This window comes from Coturnix japonica, chromosome 5, assembly GCF_054131305.1.
Source record: "Coturnix japonica strain WE chromosome 5, WE-NBRP24, whole genome shotgun sequence".
Classification (NCBI taxonomy): domain Eukaryota; kingdom Metazoa; phylum Chordata; class Aves; order Galliformes; family Phasianidae; genus Coturnix; species Coturnix japonica.
In genome coordinates this window covers 51,721,640-51,734,624 of record NC_140667.1, presented here as the reverse complement: position 1 = coordinate 51,734,624, position 12,985 = coordinate 51,721,640, and the positions used below count along the sequence as shown (strand labels likewise).

The following is a 12,985-nucleotide window of genomic DNA, read 5'->3' as shown; positions in this document are numbered from 1 at the left end:
GACTTAAAAGTGGGAGAAGAGCCCCAGAGATGCTCCCAGAGGCTTTCTCTATGCCAGGTGCCACCAGGGAGGAGGAAGGAAAGCCAGTATGTGTGACCCCACAGAGGACGATGCAGGCAGAGCTCAGCAGTCTCTTTGCATGGGATGTTCCAGGTGAACACTTCCACTTGCACCACCCCCTAGAAAAGCATCAAAACTTGCATCTTGGTCAGTGGGGGCCGCATTGAAGTGTCCATAGCTGTGTTCCGTCCAGATAAATGGGCCAAGCTTATCCTTTTCTTACTCCTCTAATGGCAAATGGGGAATGATGCTTTGCTGGTTCCTGTGGTTTCCCTTTCCTTGGGTTACAGAGCACCTGGTGGGGCCCAGGCCAAGATCAGGATGGGAAGAGCCACATGAGCTGGTCAGCAGCCAGCACCATGTTTTCTCAGCAACCTCCTCTGGGGAGTGAATTGAGAGAGCTCCCATTTCCACTTCAGGTTCAGTCAAGAACCGTTACAGAAGGTGTCTTCTTTGTGCATTACTTTCACATATAGAACCACAGACTGGTTGGGTTGGAAGGGAAAAGAAAAGCAAGCACCTCTTTGGGAGCCAAGCTCTCAGAATTGGCTCATCAATACTTTGGTGGGAGGAAATGTGATGCCCCATCCTTGCCAGCATCAGTTGGCTTAAGCTGTATGGGAACCACATCCTGGAGCGTGGTGAGGCCGGAGGAGATGCTGAGGTGATGACAAGGACGGTACAGGGTGACGCTGTGAGGCTCTTGGTGTGAGTGGTGAGCAGGGCAGCAGGAGACATGGCAGAGGCTGCTCAGGCTGGGACCACTGAGTGTATGCAGCATCTAAGCCTGGAGGAGCTCAGGCACGCAGTGAAGGCAGCTTTTGAACAGTGAGAGCATCTGCCAGCAATCCCAGGTGCTGCTGTGTGGTGTTGGGTCTCCCAGCCTTCCGAAGCAGCAGTGCAGGGATGCAGCCCGCCGGTGTGCTCAGTGCTGCTGTGTGCTTCTCCGGCTGCTGCAGTTATTCTGATGAAGTGACGGTGACACGGCCTTGGGAAAACAGAGAGCAGAAAGGAAGCCCAGCCCCAGCAATGACCAGCTTGGTGCTGAGGCTGAACCGAGTGCAAACGACACCTTTTTTCCCTGAATACAGGAGCTTTTTTTTTTCACGTGGCGATGAGAAACTGAAGGTCAGGAATGAAAGCCCTTAAGGCTCATGAAGAACAAAATACGACGTGTTTTAACTGATGTGAAAGGTTAATGGGGAAGATCAACATCCAAGGGCTGCAGCGAGGGGAAGGGGCCTGCTTGGGCAGAGCGTGACTCGGAGCGCCTGCATTGCAGTGAATGGGAAGTGTGAAACCATGGTGCATGGAGCACACTGCTGGTTCGCCTCGCTCAGAAATAATAGCACAGGCTTTTCTGTTTTTTAACTTCAGAGCTGAGTCTGCCCTCGGTAAATACGAGTTATGTTAAAAAACTGAGCGCCAGAAAAAAAAACAAACCTCTCTTTCCTGGTTTCTGCTTATAAGATTTACAGGTACTTAAAATAAACCTATGAAAAACAGACCCAGTGTGCTGGAATTTGCTAACTAGTCAGAGCAATTACCTCCAGCTCCCAGCTCCTCACTGAGCCTGACTTTTGGAAACAAGACTTGGCAGGCGCTTCTTCCTGGTGCTGTTCTAAAGGTGCAGATGAAAAGAGTTGCTGACCTCTGCCAGAAACCCCAGGAATCCAGTTCAGAGAGACGCTGCGGCGATGGGCATGGCAGGATTCAACAGCACAGATGGGGATCGGCGTGGAAAAGCCATCGCAACATTCCCTTCTCATTGTGGGGCTGCAGCGTGGCACATTCTTTGCAATTGCCTGGTGCACCGCAGTAATTAAATGGGTCAAGAGCATTAGGTTTAGATACTTAACAGGAAAATAAAGACCTCACTTGTCAGCCAGCAGCACGTCGTGCTTGTGTCACGGGAGCATGTTGCCCGAGGAAGAGCTGATGGGAGCCTTTTTGGCATGAAGAGTCCTGTATTGCTTTGCAGATCATGTACCAATTAACTGGAAATGCTGTAATATCTGTAAGTCAGGGCTTGTTGTTGTTACTACCCCAACTTTGGCTGACCTAAAAGAAGGGAAACAATAGACTCTGCCTCTCTTTCTTTAGTGGTCTATTAGAAAAGTAACCAAAAGTGCACAACCAACCTTGGTTAATATAGAAACGTAAAATAATCCCCGTTTTCTCTGGACTGTTCTGTACAGGAGTGGAAAGTGAAGCTTGTGTGATGAAAGAAACGTGATAGAAGTGCAATCTCTCTGCGATGGGAATTGGTTTTGTAAGACTCTCTGGTTTGGAGGGTGGAGGTAATTTCACACCAGTGCTTGGGAGGAAATTGTTTGGTACAGTCAGGATCCTTCATCATTCCTGGCTGGGGAAGGAGCTCCTGTTTCCCACAGCAGTTGTAAAAGGCCTTGGGGAAGGATGAGATTTTCCTCCAAAAATTAAAGAGACAAGTAACAAGAATGGTCTTTTAAAGCATCTATTAAGGCAGAACGCACCCTCCTGCACAGCAGGAGCTCCCTGCACTCTGCCTTTCCTTACAGAGTAAGAGATGACAACAACTTGCTGTATCTGTAGATTCCCTTTGCATTGAGCACTATCACCACAGGGTTTGTGCCCTGGTGCTGGGCAGCAGAACTCGCCTCAGTTCAGCCATCGTGGGCAAATTGTTTCTTGCCTTTAGCATCTCACCAATGATAGCTCAGCAGTGTTGCTCGTGATGGTGTGTTGTGGTTACTGGGTGCGAGAAATAGTTTTTAGCTGTAATTAATCATTGTGAAGTAACCTCTTTTTCTACACATTTATGGCATCAATGGGTACGGCTGTTTATTATGTCTTACCTATAAAACCTGACCTGTTTTATATACTCTTTATGGAAGCAGCGTATAGTCGTAAATTAAAAGATGCAACTGTTTTGGATATTTAACTGGTAGTCTCGTGCTTTCCTGCCAGAAGTGCAGCTGGTTTAGGTTTCTCGGGATAGCATTAGAAAGGGCTGGATGTGTTTTGCAAGACGATGCTTGAATTGCCAAGCCAGAGGTGGAAGGACTTCCCAGGACCTACACTTACCGGGTGATGAATCACAACAGCTCTCTGAAACTCAGCGACTCGCACTGCAAAGCAGTTCTCATTTGTGATATGTTTTATCTGGTGTTCAGAATGTGAGAGATTCTGCTAATTGTGTTAGGCAGATCCCCTGCCTTTTATTATTTGACAGTTTATTTGATGGAGTTTGGGTGTAAAACGCTGAGAATCTGTTCTGATGTTTTCTTATGGGGGATGCAAGCGCTGTGGGGTTACAGCACTGAATGAAAACACTGTTAGAAGGAGCTGCTAAATGGGAAAGAAGATGACCTCTTCCCTGATGAGCACGGGCACTGCAAGCAGGCAACTTCTTCCTCTTTGCTCTCATAGAATGGCCTGGGTTGAAAAGGCCCACAATGATCACCCAGTGCCAACCCCCTGCTGTGTGCAGGGTCACCAACCAGCAGCCCAGGCTGCCCAGAGCCACATCCAGCCTGGCCTTGAATGCCTGCAGGGATGGGGCATCCACAGCCTCCTTGGGCAACCTGTTCCATTGCATCACCACCCTCTGGGTGAAAAACTTCCTCCTAAGATCCAACCTAAACCTCCCCTGCCTCAGTTTAAATCCATTTCCCCTTGTTCTATCACCGTCCACCCTCATCAGCAGTCTGCTTTCTCCCAGAACAGCATACCCAGCCTCACCGCTGCAATTATGAAGGTGTCTGACACGTTTCTTCCTGTGCTAACGTAATGCTTCTCACTGTTTCAGATACCTGAACCACGTACGAGCTGCTTCTCCACAGGATCTTGCTGGGGGCTACACTTCTTCTCTCGCGTGCCACCGAGCCTTGCAGGATGCTTTCAGTGGTCTCTTCTGGTTCCCCAGTTAGCCAGCACACATCAGCTGCAATAAGGGGATGCTGGACGAGGTGAGGAGCAAGATAAGGTGGCAGAGGTTGGTAAAATCGCTGCCATCGCACAATAGCTAAACTGCAGTCACTTTTCTGTGTCAAACCAGCTGTGTTTCAGTGCTAAAGGAAAAAAAACAAACCAACGAAGTCTGCACCAGGGTTTTGTAAAACGGCAGATACATCTTTGTGGAGTGGGGAAGCTCATTAGTCATGTGGCGCTTTGCTGAGGGAGGCTGAAGCAATAAAGCCACATCTAATGGAAGATGTGAATAACTCAGCTGCGTGTGTTTGAGGTTTAAAAAGAATGATACACTTGTAAATTTCTTTAAATAAAGCCAGACTTTTTAAGTTTCTAAAGTTCGTGGTTTAACTCTTATTGCAGGGTTTTATTTGCACAAGCGTTTAAATGCCGTTTTGATTAGAACTTTTAGTGTCAATATTCGAGCCTACATTTTCTTCCCATAAAACTGGCTTCCCCAGTTCAGACAAGGGGGTTTTTCCTCCTGCCAGCTGGGTGAGATGAGAAACAAGGGAACTGTGCTGACACGACTCTTGTGTAGGATCCTTCCTGATGTCACTCGGTTGTTACCTCTATCTAGAAAACAAGCCAAGTTTTAGCTGAAGGTCTTTCCACCGTGTTGCTCGAAGGCAGTCGAGGAGATCTGTGTGTACGGCTGGTTCCTTGAAGTAGTCACAGCTGGTTTTGTTTCCTTAGCTCTGTTTGCACCTCCTGTGCCAAGTGTGCAGGAGCTTCTTTTGGCAGGACCATCCTCCCCTTTGGCTGCTGGGACAAACCTGGCCGCTGGATTTGCTGCTTTCATGTATCCCTTCCCCTCGCTCACGCTGACTGCAGCAGGAACAGGGTCCTGTCTTGGTGTGCTTTTCCCATGGGGATGGATAAACTGCAGGAGGCTGGAAGCCATTCAGGACAACGTGTGCCTTTAGAGTAAAGCCTGGACCACGTTTTATGTCACCCATTCCTAGTTGTTGAATACTGCTCTGAGGAGCGTACTGACCAAATGTATTTTTTCTGAGTTGTAATAAAGAGAAGAATAAGCTCAATTCCAGACTCAGTGCTTCCTTTATGAAGGACGGGGGAGGAAGATGACAACATTTGCTCTTCAAGGCCTGTTGTGCCGTGCCAGGTGTTGCTGACAGGTAATGCTGTGTGTGGGGCTGAGGTTTCTTTCCTATCATCTGTGAGGCCTGCAAGTTTACATGTCCTTGATTTATCTGTTCCTCATCTCGTGGCAGATGGCTGCCACTGCTACCAGATCTGCTTGCTGGTTTCCCTGGCAGCCAGAAGCTCTGGCAGCTCCTCTGGGATTCAGCTCAGGCCGCTGGCAGGGAGTGGCAGCAGCCAGGAGCACTGTGCTGTTCCGTGCTCACCTGGACCAGGATGCACCTGACTGAAGATCCAGTTTCCATTCAATCTGTTCAGCCTCAGCTTTTTAACCTAATGAACACAGAACTGTACAGGTGTGCTGATAGGTACCACGTGCTGCTGCTGCTTGGCTGCACGCTGGGTAGCTTTTGCTATTTAAATGTGCAAGGGTTGTATGCAAAAGTTGGAGCTGCACACAAACATGGAAAAAAAACCACCCTAATTTTGAGTGTAGTTAAATGTAGTCCATTCATCTGCATGTAAACTCAAGTCATTCTGCTATAGCATATAATACTTAAGTGAAAAAACTGCTGAGCACTAAAACTCTCCCTGCCCTGAGAAATTTTGGTCACGTACTGAAAATCAGCGCGATGTAGATGGCAACAAGGTGATCAGAGCCTTGTTTCTCTCACTGCATTAGTGCCAAGAAGCCCCAGGCTGGGACTGTGAATCGACAGATACAAAGGGCTCTGCGTTCTGTCGCTTACAGGTCATGGAGCTGGCTCAGCTCACTGGGTGACCGCGTCGCGCCAGGATGGTCAGCGCCCTCATCGCCACCACGGCTTTATGGAGAGCTGTGACAAACAACAGCAGCTTCACAGGGTTTGTGAGAAATGCAAAGAGCAGCTGGAGGAGGGTGTGCTGTGGTGCTAGAAAACATATCGCACAGCAGTGATGGCATCGTAACCTGGAGGCAAGAGTCCAGCTCCTGCTCTGAGGAGCCGTGGCTGGTAGGATGTGATGTGACCGTCACTGACAGGAAGGACAAATAGGTTAAAGTCGCTGTGATAACGTTTTAAGGCCAGCGGAGGAATGCTGGGGCTGGAGTGGCAGGCTGGGAAGCAATCTGTACAGCTGCATTCAGATAGTATGAGTGAGTCATCATGGCTTTTTTCCCCCTAGTCTGATAAATGCAATCTAGCAGTAATCAGGCTGTGGAAGCCTGGCTGCATGGCTGAGGGAAAAGGGCTGTAAGGCTGTAACTGAGCCACTGAGCAACACTGATCCAGAGCAGCAGGCTGGTGAGTACTAGGACACAGCATTGGCCCCAGTGAGGAGGGTGAGGGACATGTAGCAAGTGTTGCTATGAGCGAGCTTGGGCTGAAGGAAAGTATCTGAAACCAAGAGCATGATGTGAGTTCCCTACCCAAATAAATCATCTGCAGTTGATGTTGCCCAACAATAGTTTGGATAAGGAAGAAAAGGAAATTAAGGGCAATGCTTTTTTGAATCCCCACAGAATACAAACAGCCAGTCAGGGATCATCCAGAGGCTGCAACAGAGGTAGGGGACAGCTTGGAGAAAGAACAGAGAGGAGAAAGGCTCACAATGAGAGGAGGACCCAGCAGCCACCTACTGGTTTTCAGTCTGGTGCTTGAACAGAAACGTGTCTTTATTCTGCAAGTGTGCAAATAGCATTAAGTTATGTCCTGCTTTAACTCTAAGCCAGGAGTCAGCTAAACCCCAGCTCAGTCTCCTAGTGGTAAAAAGCATTTATTACTCCAAAAGCACAGGAGCTACATGGCTACTGCTGCCTCTCTGTACCTTAAAGGGTCAGCCTCTGAAAGGCTGCCTTGCTGTCTGTGCCTCTGCTAAGAGTAATCCAGTACTCCTAAAGACCATTTGTCAGAGAGGATCCTATTCTGTGCTGTCACTGAGGGGTTACACAGAGCATCCTGCTAGGTCCTACCATTCAAATCTGTTCTCACTGCAAACTGCACTAAAATAACACAGACCGTCCCAGTCTGCGTTATGACAGGGTGTGAAATAACAGAGTACGACAATACATTTTTGTACAAAAACAGCCAAGTTTGATTTATTACAGTAAGAAGAACAAAATCTGGTGATTGATCCCACAATTAGAAAATAATGAATGCAGGAAGCAGCGCTCGCAAAGGAAAATTACAGCACACTGTGCATCTCTGCACCTGAGGTGGGTAACAACTGAATGGGAGGACTAGAGGAAACCTAAGCACACCTCATGCACACTAAGCAGTCGTTACCAGAACTCTGGTTTTCAGCTCTGTAAGCCTTCTTCAGTGACATCTTGGCAGGTACGCAGGCGCTTCGAGGCTGGTTTGTCTAGAAGAAAGTTGGAAAAGTTATTGAGCTTGCAGTAAATAGACTAAACTGAAGCACAAGCCATGCAGCACACAGGGGACTGAACTAGAGGCAGTAAGCCCAAACACAAATGGAGAGTGGTACAGCAATAAAGGGAGGTCTTTCCTTCATGGACTGCTGAAGAGGACTTTCCAAACACCTGCACTGAGCTGCATTCTGACCTACATCTCAGCACAGCACTTAACAGCATAAAAATGTTTTGTGGCATTAAAACCTTATTAAAACCTCCTTCCAGTTCATGTAACTGCAGATGGAAAGTCTCCCTATCCCAACTTGTCACACTGTGCCCAGCTCAGTGTCACTGAAACTGGTTTCTACAATAAACTAATGAGCGATTTGTTGGTCACTGAGGATATCTAAAGGCAAAAACTCTGCATTATGGCTGTGGGAGGATCCTGTGCAGTCCGTGGAGGCTCCTGCTGGGATCAGAGGGGACGACCGTGGTTACTGGTGGTGTGTGAAGCCCTGCAGCTGTGGCACACACACGCTTGTGGCACAAGTGGCCTGTGGGACTGATGAGGTGGGACCAACCTCAAGCAGCAGAAGCGCAGCCTGAAATCCACATGCCGGATCATCCCTTACCTCCAGCAGGGCAGGGCCTCTTGTACAGCACGTCCGCTGGAATCTGGAAAGTTATGCACAGCATCTCCTTGTTTGGAGCAACATTTCTAACCAGGTAAGTAGAGCAGCGTCCCTCTAGGGAGGCTCCCAGGGCAGCCTCAGCACGTTCCTGGATGTCTTTGGCTGGGTTTTCATGTTTGGAGAAACCATAGCAGTGCACTGTGGGGAGGACAGCAGCACTGCAGGGCTCTCCAACTAAGAGATGCCTGAAAACATCCAGAAATTCAATAGCGAGAGCTGGCAAGTTCATGACTATATGAAAAGCTGTTTTCTGCTCTTTTACAAGTGTGAGCTCTTTCCTTAGCTCTTCTCTCACTGGCCCCAGGATGAAGTCCCTGCCATCCATGTTGAATGCTTTGATTTTGCTGTCTACTTTGTTTAGCTTGCAGTTGTGCAGCAGCCAGCTGTAGGACTCTGGATTCAGATCATTTGCAAATACAACACACTTTTTCTTTGCTGCTGGAATAGCAAAAGGTCCAATCCCAGCAAAGACATCGAAAAGGACGTCACCAGGCTTTAAAAGCTCAACGATACGGCCGTGCTCTGTGGAAAGACGGGGGTTCCAGTAGACTTTAGCAAAGTCCAATTCATATGTGAAATTATTTTCTTTGACCTGGAAGACAGAAACCTTCGGGTAAGTCTCTGGGTTCACATTCCAGGCATGTAAAAGCAACGTCAGTAATGAAGGCAGCTAAAAAATAAAAGGTAACGTGTTTACTATCAATGGGACAAACGCCAGTCTATGTGTAATGTGTATAAACAGGTCTGCTCATCATAAATAGCCATAAGGAATGTTTCAACTGTCAGTCCCAATGGCTGACCTGTGCATTTCTTACTCACCAGGTGGAAGTAAAGCAACAGCTTAAAATGACCATCAAAAATAAAATCTGAGGCGTTTCATGGCTGTCTGACAAGTCCATTATTGAAAACAGATCTTGGGAAGATGCCTCAAACCCTCCTTAGCACTGAGCCTACACAATAAATAAGTGTCTGAGAATGATACAGCACGAGAAGGGCAGCAGTCAGCCAAACCCAGAGCCACCGGGGGCCAGTTGTGCTGTCTGGAAAAACACATTTTATCTGTCAAGGTGACAGAGGCTGGAAGCAGATCCAACCCCAAACTTGAAGATGACCCTCATCCTACCAACAGACCTAGAAACAAAGTGTTTATTCAGACAAGAGTGCGATGCAATACAACACTCTATTCACACCGCTACACTGAATTGCGTGGTGTTGAAGTAACTTATTCCAGTTCACTGCAGTGTCTGCTTTGCCAGCAAGAAACACACTGACGTGTGCTGGCATTCCTTAGTGTGTACTCCGTGGTACACCAGATGTCTGCCTAAGGAACTAATACCATCTACAGAATATTTGCTTGTCACTTCTGACTTGACAATTCAAATGCATTCCCTGGGCAGGTGAATGGCCTTCAAGGTGTGTTCCCACCACAGCTCTCCTGTATATGGCTTCAGGCTTTAGCACACCAAGGTTAAAGTAAGAGGGTTTGAAGTCCTGTACCTTGGTTACCAGGTTGCTCTCTCCTGCGAGCACTTCCATTTGAAAATTTCTGTACGTGCTGTCAATGATGCTGGTTTTATTCACCACGCAGGTGATTCCTGGGTTCTTGTCAACTATAACCTGGCCTGAAAAAGAGGACAGGAGATATTCTGGTTAACCTCTTAACGTTACATAGAAGATACACACACTGCAGTGTACTACGTATATTACAACAGCCCCCCCCCCTGCAATGACTGCACACTACTGGATCTCAATGAAGCACACACTTATCCCTGACATAAAGCTCAGTGCAGTGAGACCTCTGTTACAGTTCAGAGGAAAGAGTTGTGTCTTCTGTGTACAGGTAAAGCATCAGCACAAAGCTGTTTAATGCCACAATATAAGGGAATAAAGTTCTTGTGAGTTCTCTTTGTACATGTCATAGTTTTAAATTTAATAATATCTTTGGAAATAACCTCTTTGATGAGAGTTGTTGACCTACCGATCAAATGTCTGTAAGGGAGCTGATGGTCTCTGAGATTCAGGTGAGCGATGTGACCAACGCGGCTAAAGCCAGAGGTGACATCTTGGCCTTCAGGCAGAACTGCTCGCAGGATCTCGTCTGACTTGAAATTCTCATAAGTCAGCTCCAAATTGTACTTGGACACCTCGGGATTAACGTGGAGCTGCTCTAATACCTCTTTCTCTGACTCTCCCAATGAGAATTCGGGTATTTTCTGAGGATCCAATATAACAAGTTTACTGTCCTCATCTTCTGGATCCTCAACCACTCGCTTCAGGCCGGGTCGCTGCAGCACCGCGTGTTTTAGGGACTTCAGCAAAGTATGGACGATTTCTTTCTTTACTTTAAGAGCTGGAACAACGACCGTCCTTTTAAAGGCCTCTCGGTTGAGCAGCGTCATCCCACGCACATCAGGATGCGGCGAATACAGTTCTGGGTTTGGGTTATGCTGTGTTGTTTCAGGCATTGTGTGAATTCTATTGTGAAATACTGCAAAGAGTGCAGGTATTCGGCCAGGACGCTGTGCTAACAGCATCCAAACAGCAGGAGATGATGGATTTGATGCAGCTGTCCTGTAATGATTAGTTTGCAGCAGTCTGGCAGAGCACCTGAATTGCCATAATATCCTAGAAGAGAAATCATTCATTTCACAGAATCACAGAATGACCCGGGTTGGAAGGGACCTCAAGGATCATGTAGTTCCAACCCCCTGCCTGGCAGGGCCACCAAACATACACATTTACTAGATCAGGTTGCCCAGGGCCCCGTCCAACCTGGCCTTGAACACCTCCAAGGACGGGGCATCCACAACCTCCCTGGGCAAAACTTCTACCGTCTGGATCCTACAGCTGGGAAGATTCCTTCAGACTGAGCTGAGAGGAGAAAAGGAGGAAGGATTGGGGGAGTGGCTGCAGCCTCGGCACCCTGAGAGGCAGCAGGGCCAAAGCACGCGGCCCATCCCGCCCCATGCTGGGTATGAGCCTGTCCCCAATAAGGTCCCGATAAGGTCCCGCATCGCCCCGCACTCAGCCCCTCCATGTCCGCCCTCACCTCATGCCGAGCCCCGCGTCATCAAACCGCGTCGCCTCCAACATTGAGGCGGGGCTGCCCCGCTCACCCCGCCCCCTTCACTCCGCCCCCTCCGGCTTCACGCCCCGCTCCCTCAGAGCCGCTTTGTGGTGCGGACATGGAGGCTGTGCCGCGGGGGGCCTGGAGGGGCTGGTACCTGTCTGCCCGGCGGCAGCGGGACTATGGACAGGGGGAGGATGGAGACGGCGACAGCGAGGAGGACGGGGACAGCGCCCCGCTGCTGCCGGGGGCATCGGGCACAGTGCGTGTGGGGGCGAAGGGCGGGCGGCTTCGGTGGGCGCTGAGCGCTGAGCGCTGTCTCCCCTCAGGGCTCCTCGCAGCGCGGCTCCTCCTTCGGCCTGTCCGTGTTCAACCTCATGAACGCCATCATGGGCAGCGGCATCCTCGGCTTGTCCTACGCCATGGCCGGCACCGGGGTCCTGGGCTTCAGGTGAGGCCGCGGGCTGTGTGGGCTGAGCGCTTCACTCGGTGTTACACAGCGCTGCCCCGTGTGCGCTGATTAAGGACCGTGTGGCTCCCGAATGGAAGGCACAAAATGAGGAAATCCTGTCTCGTGATTGATTATTGTTTGTTTGTTTTTTGTTTTTTTCCGCAAACGGAGCGTTTTTAAAGATAGAAAGTGCGTTGTTCTGCTTCTCACTGGGTTCCTTGTGCTTCCAGCGTCCTGCTGCTGATGGTCGCCAGCCTCGCGTCTTACTCCGTGTTCCTGCTGCTCAGCATGTGCACACAGACCGGTAAGTGAGGAGCTGTCCCACTGCCATCAACTGGGAGCCTTCCATTACAGGTCATACAATGGCCTGGGTTGAAAAGGACCTCAAAGATCATCTGCTTCCATCTAACAATTGCCATTTGCCATTTAACCCCCCACACACACTTAAAAACATCTCATACAAAAAGTAGAAGCCAAACTAAGTGATTTATCCCCAGTCCTGCCCAGCTGGCTTCTCATTGACTTCTCTCACAGTGCACCCATGAAGGCAGGTCTCCTATTTCCCCACCAAAATGATTTTGGTGTGAGCTGGGCTGTGCTTTTTTGCTGTGTGGTTTTCCACATGCAGTCTCAGTGCTGCTTTCAATAAGCAGCCAACTGCCCTTGTTCTAATTGTAACATACGTGTATCCACTGTTTGAAGTGAATAGACTTAGGACGTCGCAGATGTGTGTTTTCACAGCATTTCTGATACTGAGACGTGCATTCCTTGCTTAGAAATTACACTGCTTTGAGAATGTCCAACCAGGAGGTCCTAATGTTTGAGTTCTAGTCTAATGTTTTAATTCTTGCTTGTTTCTAATTGTTACTGAACACTTGGCTGCTTCCCCGAGTCCCAGCACACAGAGGCCTTGTCACAGTGGGGAGGCTCCATCTCTCCCAGGAACCTGGATATTGTTTCCATCTCATTTCCTTTCCCCTCTTTTCAAAGGTGATGGGAGAGAGCTGCGCTCCATCCTTACAGGCTGTGCTTCCTGTAGCACTGTGCTCTCTGATCATTGCTTCTCGATTCTCCTTAGATCTGCTGCTCCTGTCTTCACCTATTGAGTGATCAGCTTCATGCTTTCCTTAAAAATCTTCTTCAGAGGTAGGGCGATTTCTGTGTGTGGTATTGGCTACTCAGTGATTTATGGCTTGCTGGCTTTCTTCTTTCTTTCTGAAGCTCTGCTTGTTAGAGAGGGATTAAAACCTGGGATAAACAGCTAGAAAGATACTTACTAAGCAAGAGAAATAATAAGAGGTAAATACATATTCCTCAGTGATGGCTGC

The 12,985-nt window shown here is 48.7% G+C and overlaps 3 protein-coding genes across 11 annotated transcripts in view; 2 read left to right on the top strand and 1 right to left on the bottom strand.

Annotated features, from left to right (window-relative positions):
- The window catches only part of MNAT1 (MNAT1 component of CDK activating kinase), a 106,460-nt gene extending 101,406 nt beyond the window's left edge, over positions 1-5,054 (top strand). For 2 of the 5 annotated variants that reach the window (XM_085549599.1, XM_085549602.1), the window contains 2 exons: positions 3,851-4,010; positions 4,733-5,054. In XM_085549599.1, the coding sequence (XP_085405725.1) occupies positions 3,851-3,971 (121 nt within the window). In that variant the 3' untranslated portion in view covers positions 3,972-4,010; positions 4,733-5,054. Of the gene's footprint in view, positions 1-3,850 lie in introns of all 5 variants that reach the window. The other 3 variants (XM_015865750.3, XM_085549601.1, XM_085549600.1) reach the window with 2 other exon arrangements.
- A 2,110-nt stretch (positions 5,055-7,164) lies between these two features.
- On the bottom strand, positions 7,165-11,286 carry TRMT5 (tRNA methyltransferase 5). Its single transcript, XM_015865787.3, has 5 exons — positions 11,189-11,286; positions 10,118-10,764; positions 9,637-9,761; positions 8,080-8,731; positions 7,165-7,458 (listed from the first exon to the last, which is right to left on the bottom strand). The coding sequence occupies exons 1-5, from the start codon at positions 11,230-11,232 to the stop codon at positions 7,394-7,396; spliced, it is 1,533 nt and encodes a 510-aa protein (XP_015721273.2). The 5' UTR covers positions 11,233-11,286; the 3' UTR covers positions 7,165-7,393.
- A 16-nt stretch (positions 11,287-11,302) lies between these two features.
- SLC38A6 (solute carrier family 38 member 6) overlaps positions 11,303-12,985 on the top strand; it is a 34,267-nt gene continuing 32,584 nt past the window's right edge. For 2 of the 5 annotated variants that reach the window (XM_015865790.3, XM_032444865.2), the window contains exons 1-3: positions 11,303-11,468; positions 11,536-11,657; positions 11,888-11,961. In XM_015865790.3, coding sequence (XP_015721276.2) covers positions 11,325-11,468; positions 11,536-11,657; positions 11,888-11,961 — 340 coding nt within the window. In that variant the 5' untranslated portion in view covers positions 11,303-11,324. Of the gene's footprint in view, positions 11,469-11,535; positions 11,658-11,887; positions 11,962-12,735; positions 12,804-12,985 lie in introns of those variants that run through there. The other 3 variants (XM_085549596.1, XM_085549595.1, XM_085549598.1) reach the window with 3 other exon arrangements.